The sequence below is a fragment of the Dendronephthya gigantea genome, unplaced genomic scaffold (genome assembly GCF_004324835.1).
Source record: "Dendronephthya gigantea isolate DGI-Jeju-01 unplaced genomic scaffold, DenGig_1.0 000068F, whole genome shotgun sequence".
In the NCBI taxonomy this organism is placed as follows: domain Eukaryota; kingdom Metazoa; phylum Cnidaria; class Anthozoa; order Malacalcyonacea; family Nephtheidae; genus Dendronephthya; species Dendronephthya gigantea.
In genome coordinates this window covers 1,085,541-1,099,095 of record NW_021163078.1, presented here as the reverse complement: position 1 = coordinate 1,099,095, position 13,555 = coordinate 1,085,541, and the positions used below count along the sequence as shown (strand labels likewise).

General features: G+C 36.8%; 1 protein-coding gene and 1 long non-coding RNA gene across 4 annotated transcripts; both read right to left on the bottom strand.

Annotated features, from left to right (window-relative positions):
* Positions 1–269: 269 nt before the first annotated feature.
* On the bottom strand, positions 270–883 carry LOC114531144. Its single transcript, XR_003687822.1, has 3 exons — positions 803–883; positions 633–702; positions 270–398 (listed from the first exon to the last, which is right to left on the bottom strand). It is a non-coding gene; the product is annotated as an uncharacterized LOC114531144 (long non-coding RNA).
* A 6,456-nt stretch (positions 884–7,339) lies between these two features.
* Positions 7,340–13,164, bottom strand: LOC114531128 (isoaspartyl peptidase/L-asparaginase-like). Of its 3 annotated transcripts, none has more exons than XM_028552777.1 (7): positions 13,058–13,164; positions 12,764–12,911; positions 11,492–11,619; positions 11,195–11,345; positions 9,679–9,984; positions 9,151–9,338; positions 7,340–8,499 (listed from the first exon to the last, which is right to left on the bottom strand). In XM_028552777.1, the coding sequence occupies exons 2-7, from the start codon at positions 12,819–12,821 to the stop codon at positions 8,305–8,307; spliced, it is 1,026 nt and encodes a 341-aa protein (XP_028408578.1). In that variant the 5' UTR covers positions 12,822–12,911; positions 13,058–13,164; the 3' UTR covers positions 7,340–8,304. The 3 variants fall into 3 exon arrangements, with proteins under 3 accessions (XP_028408578.1, XP_028408580.1, XP_028408579.1); XM_028552779.1 differs by having other exon boundaries at positions 12,764–12,907; positions 13,058–13,153; XM_028552778.1 differs by having other exon boundaries at positions 13,024–13,151.
* Between the last annotated feature and the right edge of the window lie 391 nt (positions 13,165–13,555).

Sequence of the window (13,555 nt, the reverse complement as noted above, 5' to 3'; positions counted from 1 at the left end):
CCAGATCAGCTGGCGGAGGCCTAAAATCTATTGTGCTTATAAGCAATATGAAGTGTTGCATCCTGTATAATACAGTGAATATATGTAAAAAATTTTTCCCCGCTTATATCTTAGCAAACTAAAATTCTCACTTTTTTTTCGTGCACGATAACTCAAAAAGTAATAAAGCTGACATGATGAAGTTTTCAAAGTCTTTTCCCCAACATATGAACACTTTGGAATCTAACCTGTGCACTTTTTTTTTTCTATCATAGAAACGACTTCTCTTGCCAGAGTCATTTTCATAATAGATTCTCCATGTCCAGTTATAGTGGCTGCTCCGTGTTCATTAGCGTACGCCCCACAGCCAACCAGCGGTGCATCACCAACCCGACCTTTCATTTTCCCAGCTATACCACCTATACCACCAACATAGTTCAGAGAACATACAGTACCAGCTCCCACACCGGGAGTACGAAAGTTTAATTGTTGTTCGGTTGCACGCAGCGGGACAGAAACCACAAATACCTTTTATCCAGTCATTATACATATGTATATGAATAGGGAACAAACAATTCATTTCAATGCAGGCAAACACACGGAAAAACCAAACACGCGTGGCAAAAAATGCCGTTAAACGGGACTATGCTTACCTGTGGACGTCGCACATGCAAGATTACCATAGATATCCATGGCAACAGCTGATACCGTGTCACCACCGCCCTATTTTGAGATAGATGTCACAGATACATTGTGTATAAAAAAAATTCGACCAAATTGACGATGTTTAAAAAAAACAAGTGTGCGGAAAAAATGCTGTTACCGGTATTTGTTGTATAAAGGCTCCATCAGGGTTATAGGAAATGTTGATAAAATCTTGGTAGCCTTCTTGCTTAACCTTTCCTGTTAACTTAGAAGCACGAGGGCTTATTAACATTTCGGGATGACATGCAGATAGTCACTTCAGGCGCCTCGCCCTGTTGATATCGAAGAGCGAATTCTAGAGCTCCGTCGCCACTCAGGGCACAATGATCCGATTTCTCCATGATCAGTCTTGCGAGTGAAACAGGATGACGAAAATAGCGGGCATTCATCACTGCACCTAAAAATTTTGTAGCAAACAACGAAGGCTTTTGGTCCAGCGAAGGCTTTTCTTAGGTCCAAAAAATAGCCCCCGAATTAATAGCGTATTGGCGTAGTGCACTATATCTCTGATACATATCAGTATATATATATAATGGCACGGCTTAGACGTCTAAGACGACTTTAACGTCCTAGATGTTAAAGTTGTCTTATTAACCGACTACATGATGAACATCTCAAATTAAGTGCGTCCAAATAACGCATTTAACAGACGAATTAACTGTCTTATAGACGTTAAATTCATGTAACTCATGTAAAACCGGCTTTACGATAAGGACAACAGCATGTGCAACTGACATTTTGGGTGCAAAAAGTTTTTACCACTGGCGTAGCCAGCATCGATAATTAATTGGGAGACCCATATTCATATATTCATGTTAACAGACTGAAAAGACAATTGATTTAAAAAGAAATTGCTGCGTATCAGGGATATATGAATATGGGCCCCCCAAATTATCGTTCTGCATGGCTACGCTACTGGTTTTTATTCAACCGATATAGTTACGGCAAACCCGCAGAAACGAGTATACGAACCCTCTGAAATAACAAAGAAAAAGTAAGCTATACAGTGCCATATAACCTTGCTTTTAGGTTTTAAATAACTGTGCCACAAAATGGGGGAATGCTACAAATACGGATAATGATGTCATTTGCAAAGGTTGAATACCGGTGTTTAAAGTGTGGCCCTCCATGATCATTGCTTCGCATTCCACTTCATTGCTATTGTTCAAATATGATCCAAAACCAGCATTGAAATTTTCATTGTCCTCCAAAACACGAATTGCAGCTTCTACAGCATCAACTGCCGTGCCACCATTCTGGCGTTGAAAGAAATTTGACCATAAGAAATTTTAAAGGTTTTTTAATGGGTCTTAATTTCGATTGGAATCATATACGGTACAACTCAATTCAAGCCAGGAACATTTGAGCAAATTAGTCAGCTGTCGGTCCTACGCTAATTGAACCTACCTAGGAATCGAACCTACGCTAATGCGATGCTGATACAGTGCTATTGCCACTGACCTACAGAGGTAGCTGACAAGAGCAAGCGTGGTTAGTGTGTATTTTAAGGTGGTAATGCCGAGAATAGGTGAGGGTAATCAATTTGAATGAAGTGCCACAAAATAGTCATTCATTTACCCTCACATAAGAAATTTTAATCTAATTTGCCTTAAGTAGCCGTTTTTCTCACGACCAGAAATTCCTCCTGTATCCAACGGTTGTTTTGAGTTAAGATATACAGTTAGACAAACGAGAAGAAAGAATAAGAAATGCATAAAAATTTTGAATCTTTTGATAGAAGTCAGTTTGATGCTGCATCGGACAGCTGGACGAACACCGGAAGTTAGTTTTGAGCTAGAGAATCTGAAAAAAGGAATCTGATTTTGGGGCTTGCAGTTGCACAATCTCGTTTTACAAGACTGCGATTCTCTAGCGGGAGAACGAAGGCTATATATGGAATAATCAAACCGAAAGCCAGAGATCCTTTAAATATCAATAATACCTAAAGAACTATTGAAACTACAATAGCGCTGTCAGAACATCGATTGCATGCATGTGCTAGTATGTATACGTTTAATAATATCACCTTCACAATTCACTAATTCGCTAATTCACAAAGCGGGCGAAACGAACATCAATGGAATGTTTTAGAACTGCATGGCGTCAGCGACCAATCGGAATAATTTCTGATTGCGATTACCCATAGCCTCTGTTTCCTCGCTAGGGGATCGCACGCTCAGGGAACGAAATTGCCAATTAGCCTTTCTCATGATCACAATTTTGGGGTACTTTCAATTTCTCAAATAGCTTAAAAAAATTACAACAATATAAAAAGCATTTTTTTAGAATCAACAAACCATTTGAGGAATAAATTCAGCGTACAAATAAAGATAGATGCCGTTACGAGGTCATACGCTCTTATAGTTTTGAGAAAAAGTACCCCAAAAATAGCGGCATTTTCGTCATCGTTAGAAAGGCTATTTACATCACCCTTTTCCTTTTGAATCATTGGAAAAAAAGAGATGTACATTTCAACTTATATATCGATCGTCGACTTGGCTTGCCAAACCTTGGTGGGCGTCATCTTGCCAGTGTGCCCTTGTTGATTTTTGCAAGATTTTTTTTACATATTACAGTAGGAGGCAAAAGTTTGAGTCCAGTCGTTGTAGAATTCCAGTATTAAATCCTGGCAGTGTTTTCGAGTTAAGACATGCGCGCTAGTGTTTCAGTACTGTAAACCATATTAATTGCACACTTTTTTCGTCCTAATGATCTAAATTATAACAAAATAAAGTTCTTATTCCTTTACACTGCCCATGATGGGTGGGGAAAAAAGCAAAGTGATGGTGCACAAGGACAAATAGTTGCATTAAGTATTGAAGGATTCTTTCCTCGTAAGATCGCAGAAAAAGGGAGAATTTAAAAAGGTGGTATGCAACTAACCTTGGAGAGGTTCGAAGAAACTAAATCCTACTCAAGCAAACTTTTAGCTGCTTCGGTCATGCTCGGTTTGGCAATATTGAAAGATATAATAGGATCCTAATTAAAGAAAAGTATCATCCAATTCTTCAAGGACATGGAATTTCGTCTGGTACAAAGATGATCGTGCGTCTAACTACATGACAATCCCCCTAAGCACATGCACATCTTTTATGTGCCAGAAATCTTTTAGAAGCAAATTGGTTTTGGTGATCTCGTTCTCATGGCTTTCCTCTTCAAATTCCAGATCTAAAACCTATGGAGCACTTATAGGACCGTTTTAACCGGAAATGGGCGAGGCACAGACCCGCCAGCTAGGATGACTTGAGGCAAGTGGTCAACGAATGCTGGCAAGGTATTGAACGTGCGACATTAAAAAACCTATGGAGTCTATGCCAGAAAGAATAAAGGTCATTTCAAGAGCAAAAAAGAGGGACACTAAGCATTGACATGTAATGCATATTTGCACATTAACATACGTAAAATGAATATCATAACATCTCATAGTTGTTGTACAGCATGTATTTTTCTGTTTACTCATTTACTTTTTTGTAGTTCACTTATCGGTAAGGTTTTCTGTAGGATATTAATATATGCTGCTATAACAATGAAATACAGTCACTGGACTCAAACTTTTGCCTCCTACTGTACATGTAAGTCCTTACACAAAAACTCACATCTAAAACGCCGTATCCTTTCCTGGCCGATTCTTTTAATCCTTTCGAAATATTTTCTGCACATAAATTATCCATTGCTATATGCTTATTATAAGCGCCATTCTGAACAATTATTCTTGGCACGATTTCATCAATTTCTTTAAAAAAAGATCGGAATTGTGTTATATTTAATCAAAACACAAAGGCCGTTGCTGTAAAATTATAAATACTGATCGTGCAAAGCATGATGGGTTATTTAAAGAGCAGTCTATTTCGAGCCTTGCATTAACGGAAACTATAGCGTCACAGCAACGAAAAGTTCACCGAATATTATTATGCACTCTATTGTGCACTTTGTTTATTAGAGTATATTTTACAGTTAAAATGATATCTAGAAAAAAATTATCATGGACGTCAATTGTGACAGGTGAAAGATTCCTTTCCTAAGGTCGAATTCTCACAATTGAAAAGAATATCAGACGAAAAATTTCGTGGAAAACCGCCGGCTTTCATGCCAGACTTATTTGTTTGTATTGAAAGTGAAATTGTTTTCAGGGCTAAGGAGAATAATATATGAATATGGTCCACATAAATTAACGCTCTATTGACGCCAATGATGGAAATTACTGCAAAGACTAGCGCAATTTGATCATTAATTTTTCAATTGAATTTCCTGCCACAGATACAGCTCACATTTCCCACGCAATAGTCTCGCAAAACCCACGCAGTGGCGGGTTCTTTGAAGTTCTGTGTTCGAAGTTGAACACGCTCCACAGCCTCCACTTCGTTCAAAGCCCTTCAAAGTCTTCGTTCATAGTCTTTGAAAGCTGTTTACGTTTGCACACACTTCATTCAAAGCATACTGTGCGCACAGAAACTTTGCTAGTGTAAACCGGCCTTTACTGCATTATTACTCTGGTATTATGGTTCATCCATGCATTAAATTATTTACTTTTATTTGTATTTAAAATATCTTACAATCTTAGATTTTTAACTATAACTTATTGTAAATATCTTTCATGCAATTCAGTTTTGTAACTGCAATATGAAGATTTTTAAATAAACTTTAAACTTTAAACCTTTAAACTAAATTATTTACTATTATCGTAACAACGGCATGCATTGATTTCATGAAACATCGCTAATACAAGTTATAGACATATTGTAACAGATAAGAACTATCAGAGTAAAAGAAGTGTAGCACAGCCTGCACAGGCTACAGCTCTTTACCACCGAAAAAACCGTCTTGATTGAACCGGTTAGTGCGCAAAACGCGTATAAATAAATTCTGGCTAATTTAGAGCTAATAGATTATTAAATAGGAGTTGTGCTACAATAATGTCGATTTTAGTGTTATCGTTCCGAGAAATTAGCAACCGGTTCCCATAATTGTGAGATGAATTTTTGCAACGCTAGATGAAACTTGTTAACAAATAACGAATTGCAGTGGGCCTTTAAATCAAAGTTTAGCAACATCGCAATTTTACCATCGAATAAACATAGGTTATTATGAACTCACCTCGCGTATTTTCTGCCATAATTTTCTTTAGCTACTATAGAAAGGCAAAAGAAAACAGAAGAATATATAATAATATTGTCCTTATCAACATTTGTACATATTGTGTACTAATATGATACGAACGGCTGCCAATATAATGACGATGAAGGCAGATATAGATATTCTCACCTTTTTATGCGGAATGTGTGAGAAGCAGACAGACAGCTTCACAAGAACTTCGTTGTCCAACTGATACGATTTGAGGTACTATTTGTTACTGTTGCCTTTAAAAGAAGTTAATAACGCTGGACTAGTGGCCCCAGTATGTAGTTCTAATGTAGTTCGAAATACTGTACTTGTGTAGTGAAGCCAGGCACGAAATATATTTTGATTTAAAAACATCACCTGCAAGCACGTACACGGCTCTGCTTAAACTCAAATTTGGATTCCGTGCATTTAAGCCTTGACAGTTCATAAGCCGGACCATGCATGCATGTATTTTGATTGGTTACATCTCATTCCTGTTAATTCTTCTGAGACTTAAAAGAGTTTTCAAATTAGTACAAGATCAACAAAATATGCAGAAATACCGGCTTACACATGCATGCATATATTGCTTGCATGCGTGATATCTCTCTTTGGGCTTCAGCATTATTAGTTCAAATCCATACATATAGTAAAACCTATATAAATACCCGAATTTAGTCCTTGATAGTATATAGATTAGGATTATACTTAGGAATAGGTCTTAAAAGTAGGTTTATAAGCTTGACTAAGATTATCCATTAATTTAGCCTGTCCATAACCTTTATTATCCAGGAGCAAATTTATATGTATCAGGATTTACTGAACATTGAATTATTACCACATTCTGTTGTGGTAATTTCTAAGTGTTTTCAGGCCGGGTTTGTTTTAAAATCCTAACATAATCGCGCACGCGATTACATGACAAGAATTTCAGCCCAGGCTGAGTTTCAGCCCGGGCTGAAAGTTAACTTTAAGGAAACTTACTGTTGTTGTCATGTAATCGTAAATGAACTTAAACACGAACAGAAAAATTCGCCTTGACAATGCTTTTTCGTTTGTTTATTTCATTTTAAAGTACAGTCATAGTCCCTTAAACGTCAATTATTGTCATTCGGCATTTTAAAGCGCTCGAAGAATCGAAATAAGCCTTTAAAAACTCAGCCCGGGCTGAAATTTCAGCCCTGCCCCTGGTCTTCAAATAATTCTGACGTGTCATAACACAGCCCGGGCTGAAACTTGCTATGTAATTGAAAAATACTTTGGCCCCGGTTTGCCGGGCTGAAAAGACACCATGTAATCTGCCTCTTAACTATAATTGCATCTTTGTGTCTTAGCATATTTCATTACTTTCTTTCTTCTAAAGCGAAAAGAAAAGTGGTCTGATTCAGTATAAATACATACAGGATATTATGCAGTGGCGAGTTTTGCAATTTTGACACTGACAATATTTGTACGAAACGAATAGCCTAAAAGCTAAAATTTCATCGCAAAATACACTATATAGACATTGTTTAATATTATAAGTTCAAGTGACTAGATGGAAAAAATTGTATTAATCATAAAGTAGAACAAATCTTCCTGCATTGTCACGCTATAGGCTCTACGCTTTTTCCTATAGCAAAGAACTGTCTTATACTCCGCATTCCCAAAAATAGGTCCATAAAATGCATTCTATTTACATCAGGAAGTACTAACAAAATCAGTTATTATCTTTTTAAAAATTTTTTTTGGAGTTTTCATCAGATTTACAAAATCACAACAAAATACTTTTGTTTTGGCCGTGTTTGTTTTTGCATGCAAAGACTGGGGGTGACTTCCTTTATACAGGGTAAAAAAAAAATTCGAATCTATATTTTGCGTGTAATAATGCAAAATATATTTGGCAAATTTCGCAACACAATCTAGTACAATCCCCCTTACTCGAAAAGCGTAAAAACGAAAACTGTTAGACAAACACTTCCCACCTTCCAACAACTCCACAAAATCTTCAACCGACATGCAATATCGTACGAATTAGCTATACGGCTGTCTTGGCAAAATGCACTCATTCATAAAGATGTACAAGCACAACAAGAAAGTAACCACACAAAACAGACAAACGCGAACACAGACGACGCATGCAAACAACTCACGACAATGCAACTGTAGACAACCGGAAAAATTCCCAGCTCACATTAAACGTAGTGTAACAGCCGAAGTGTCCACGTGAAACAATTAACGATCCACCATGCAGCCAAGATCATCGGAGTCACTGCGGACTATTTCAAAACGCGCTACCGAAACCACGCAAAATTTTTCGCGAACAAGAAATACGCGAAGGAGACGGAGCTGTCAAAATATATATGGAAGCTGAAGGAAGCTAAGAAAGCATTCTCTATAACATGAATTTAATATGAATAATTGAATTTAATAGGTATTTATACGATGAAACATATTATCTTGAGAGATAATAAACTTAGTATGAAACTCATATAGGCCTTAAATAAAAAATTAAATATAAAATTGTTCATAAAAGTTGTTTCAAAGGAACTCAGTTTTCCTTTCATATGGATCCATACCATATTCCATTTGCTTTCCCACGATGCTCGCCCACGGCATAGCTTTGGTTTTGAATTCTCTCCCAAATTTTCCATTTTTATCAATAGCAATTATACCACAAGCACCGCAAAAACCAATGCGTTTAAGCAATTTCTTTGAAGCGATTTCTGCAGATTCCTAAGAAACAGATGGCATGTAATATCAGCGCGGATATTAAGTATCCGTACTTGATACGCATTTTTAAAGGCAAATCAGGTTTACAAATTAGACAGTAATCTTAGAACTATCGGTAGTCTTAAACTGTTCACTACAAAACTTCATAAAAAATTTTGCAAAGAACTTTTTTCTTACGAATTTCCACATAATTAGGTGTAAATAACGTATTTACCATTTTTAGAGTTTTTATATATAATAACTATTGTAATGTAATTAATGTCATAGCATACTAGTAGTCATTTTCAATTGGGGCTCGCCCTGTTTGACCACTAGTTGCTCTCCTTTAACCTGTAATTAGGAATTAGGAAGCAAGGAAGATATTAAATACAAATACAAATACAAAAAGTATCCGTGAGAAACTATAAAGGTCTTTCATTTATTACGTATAGAAAAGATGAAACCGTCACAAATAGTATACAACCTTTGTAGTATATAACCGGAATAGTATACAATCATAGTTAATATAAACGACTATACAGTAGGGGAGAGTATAATAAATTATTTGGATATATATTTAAACAATTAATATATTCCATGACAATTTGCCTTTTTTTTGGTTCATTCCATTTGTTTACAAAAATTTTGCCTGATTTAAAAGTTTGGGATTCTAACCTGAGCATCTTTTGATTCTTTTCCCTCGTCTTCTTCCATCATGGAAACAACTTCTCTTGCCAGAGTCATTTTCATTATTGACTCTCCATGTCCACTTACAGTGGCTGCTCCGTGTTTATTTGCGTAGCCCCCACAGCCAACCAGCGCTGCATCGCCAACCCGACCTTTCAACTTGCCAGGTATACCACCTATAATAATAATTGGAAGATATTTGTTTGTGTTATGTGTTACTCTATAAATATTTGTAATATGTATGTATTACAAATACATTTTACAATAATCACCTTATAGTTTGTTAGTGTTATACTACCATATGGTTTTAACATTCAATAGAATGCTGGACAAACTTTGCGGTTATACGCTTTAAATTCAATGTAAACAATGCAATTTCGTTAGGTGTGAAGTCATGGGTGGCTTTCCCTTGGGATCCATCAGGAAAATGCCTGTAACCGCCCACAACGTACGTAAATCTACGCTTTATGTAATTCAACGTCCACCACTGGTGCACGTCCTGCCGCAGATGCGTACCTGATGACATCGCACACGCCAGATTGCCCTTGGCATCCATAGCAACAGCTGAAACAGTATCATGTTCTTCTTCGAAGGGGCCTCCCGGATAGATAGTGCGAACAGTTTTTGGAAAGTTTTCGTACTTATAAGTTTTCTCACGGGCACGCTCGCTGATCAATTTCGACGGATCATAGAGTCTTACCCCATGGCGCAAAGCAAATTCCAGCGCTCCATCACCAGACAATGCACAATGATACGAATCTTGCATGATCTTTTTGGCAAGCGAAACAGGATTACGAAAATAACGTCCATTCATCACTGCACCTAGATATTTCAAAGGCAATTCTCTTTAAATACATAAGGGTTTAAGGGTCTGGGCCGGGTTGTTCTGCGTTTAGCATAAACAGCAAATAAGTTTAAAATGGAAAACAAAAATGATATATTTATTGAGCAACTGAGCTAAAATATTTTGAGGTATATATTTCGATTTTCATTAAAACTATACATATTCAATTCATAAGACGTAGATTCAGTCATTCGCAAGATGTAACAGAGTGTTTTTTAAATTCGCCTTATCTATATACCGTTTACTCGAAAAACCGCCCCCTGGTTTGGATGGCAAAAAAATGGATACAAAGAGTGCGAAGGTTAAATGCGAAAAATGATATATTTCGTGAATATACTTATTTGGACCTAAAAAAGTGTGAAATCAGCAAATACTAATGTTGAAAAACTCGTGGCGCGTGTTTTGCTTCAGTGGCTTTGTTAGTTGATAAATTTAAGCCCCGTTTACCCTACACTCGATTTATTGGCACTGCACGGCTAAGATGCATGGGTACCCGTGCTCATTTCATCCGTGCTCGACCTTTGTTTTCTTAGCCTGAACACTAATAAAATTGGGCACGGGTACCAATTTTAGCCGTGCCGTGCCATAAAATTGAGTGTAGTGTAAACGGGGCTTTAGCATGCACATATGTCATTGAAGTCGTGACAATTTTGAGCTACACCCATTCCTAGTCTGCACTCAATCCGTATAGGACCAATCTGCATGAAATATTTGGTCGAATTAGGATATTTACTTCTGCGATCAGTTTACTACGATTTTGTCCGTACTTAATAAGATTTTTCGATTAGAGATATCAATCACGTATTTGCTAGAGAAATAATCATCATTTATCAAGCGCCCACTTGTCACATTTGTCATGCGCGCGAAATAGAAACTAGGCTTCGACAACGGAGCACGACAGTGTCGCACAAATCTTGTATGCATGTGTATTATAAATAATTACTAGGCATGTATGCAGAATACAAAAAAATGGTGTGGCAAGCCTATTAGGCAGATTTGTATTGAGGACGAAGCTTCAGAAGCGACCTGAGAGGGCATCATGGTATATAAATCGAGAGTTCGCTTTACATTTAGGTCTGTTGCATTGCCCAGTCAACTGGATGAAACTTTTTCTTTAATTAGTTATAAACGCCAACAAATGTAATAAATTGACGTTATCTGTGCGCTTTGTCAGTCAACATACCGTACCAGTATCTAATGTGTTGCCATCCATAATCAATGCATCGCATTCCACCTCACCATTGTTGTTCAAATACGATCCATAACCAGCATTAAAATTCCCATTGTCTTCCAGTTCACGAACTGCTGCTTCTACAGCATCGACCGCCGTGCCACCGTTCTGTGAAAAATATTAATGATGGAAGAATGTCTGCGTTTCTGCGCGCAGATCAGGCTTTTTTCCATATATATCAAACAAATAAAGTGTGGGAAGGGTTTGGACAGAAACTGTATGGAATAAAAACATTTTTTAATATGAAAACGTACGGTCAAAATGGCGTATCCCGCCTTGGCAGATTCTTTTACTCCTGTCATAAAATCTTCTTTTCGTCCCGATGGTTCCTGATACGGGTTAAACGCACCACCCTGAACAATAATTCTAGGTCCTCTTTGCCCTATTTAAAAGGCAATAATTCTTGGTCTGATCACATTTCGGAGCGCTCTGTTCAGGCCTCCTTCGTTATGTTAGGGTGAGGGAAGCTAGGTCATGATCAGAAAGGGACCTAACAGTTAGAGCCTGTTTTGCTTGGTAATATTTATTTTCATAAAAAATTATCCACTTTAAAAAGCATAAGAAGGGCTAGAAGAAGCATAAGAAAGGCTGAAGTTTAACACCACTTAAACATTTAAAATAATCGATTCAAATTAGTTTCGAAGGAACTAGAACCATAGCCAACCATCCATGCATTTCGAAAGTGATACTAACTTTCTAACCTAGTATATATCTATGAGTGTACACCATACATGCGTGCTGGGTAATTGGTCACCAGCTGTGAGCGATTGTATATATATATAGTCTTCCAGGAAGAACATTCCGATTACAATTCTTTGAAATAAACCTTTAGCTCTCTTCTAAAAGTGAAACCTTTCACTCGCGCTGGTTAAAATCTACGAGAGTTTACTGAAGAACGTGTTTTCTACATTATTGCATGGGAATGATAATACAACCTAACCAGTTTATTCTAACTACTATTAAGTTTAAAACTATAGTGATACAGCATTGCTCTAAACAACATACATAAAGAGCTGTGGGCGTTTGTGATTTTTTAATTCTTGCTATAGAACATTCCTGTTGCTGTACATGCAATTCTAAACTTCAACGGCTTAGGGGAAATCTACCTATAGCTTTTGCCTCTTTGGCACGTGAAAAAAAACATGAAAAATCCTATATAATGTATGTTGCAAGATTCGTTTATACTGGGTATAATTCCGGGCATATTTTATCCAGGAAAACAATCACGATCAATTGGGAACTGATGACGAATTCCAAAGATAATGTTTATTAGCATTATATGGTCTTGCAAGAAATATGCAACCAACTGCACATCGATATATTAGGACAAAATAAAACTGGCGTTCATGTCTTATGTTTATGCTTACACATTTATGAAAATCACATACTCTTAGTATATGGCAACTTAAGATCTCTATACATACCACGAGTTTAACGATGGTAGTAAATTCACCATCAAATGAATTCGTAGATTAATAAAAGCAATCAGTGCAAGACATGTAATTTCTTGCTGACGAAAGTATTACCTGCATCAGCAGAGCTTATGGAAAGTTCCGACATTCCCGAAGTTATATTTTCAGCCATATACCTTTCTTTCCGAAAAGAAAGACGTAATTTGAAGTACCACCGGCTTTATTACTATACTTGCAGTGAAATATATGATAGGGAAACTTTCTAGAAGAAAACAAATTTATGGATTAGTTATATACGTGAACTATGTATCATGCAAGGAAACGTGTATTAAATTGAAGAGTTGTAAATAAAAACAGAAACATAGCTACTCAACTCTTTATGAATGTTTGAAAAGTTAAATGCTTCACCTTGCAGGAACTTCCAAAATTCTCCAAAGACGACACTCAAGAGCTGCTTCTTTGTGTCTCTGCGCTGAACATATGAATCTTAACTAGCACTCGCACTTCCCTTTTTAGTTGCGCGACAAACATTCAACTCAATTATGATGCATGACTGGCAAAACTAATTACTGTATGTTATATATATGCAGCTAACACTGTACTAACTTCGTATACCGATGTTTAAAAGTTTACAACAAGTGTACATAAAGATGTGTAAGTTTATAATCGCTACAGGAACGAGTTTTTTTGTTGATATAGGTTGAATGTTTTGATGCAGCAGTGTGAGGAAATATGAAGAAATCTTAAGGTGAAATTCTCACAACACAGGAGACATTTATTTCAGACAGTTTAAAATTTAAATGATCAAAAGTTATTTAACATCAGCGGGTGGGAGAGTTGTTATATGTATTTACGTGCCTTGGTATTTAAAATTAGAGAAAGCTGTTAAAATTAGAGAAACCCTTC

Bases quoted from the DNA above. Each gene is read 5' to 3' on its own strand.
- LOC114531128 (XM_028552777.1), bottom strand. From the start codon at position 12,821: ATGGCTGAAAATATAACTTCGGGAATGTCGGAACTTTCCATAAGCTCT. The intron at 11,620-12,763 runs GTAATACTTTCG...CCTTTTAAATAG, and splicing joins CATAAGCTCTGCTGATGCAG to GGCAAAGAGGACCTAGAATT. The intron at 8,500-9,150 runs GTTAGAATCCCA...TCTGTTTCTTAG, and splicing joins AAGAATCAAAAGATGCTCAG to GAATCTGCAGAAATCGCTTC.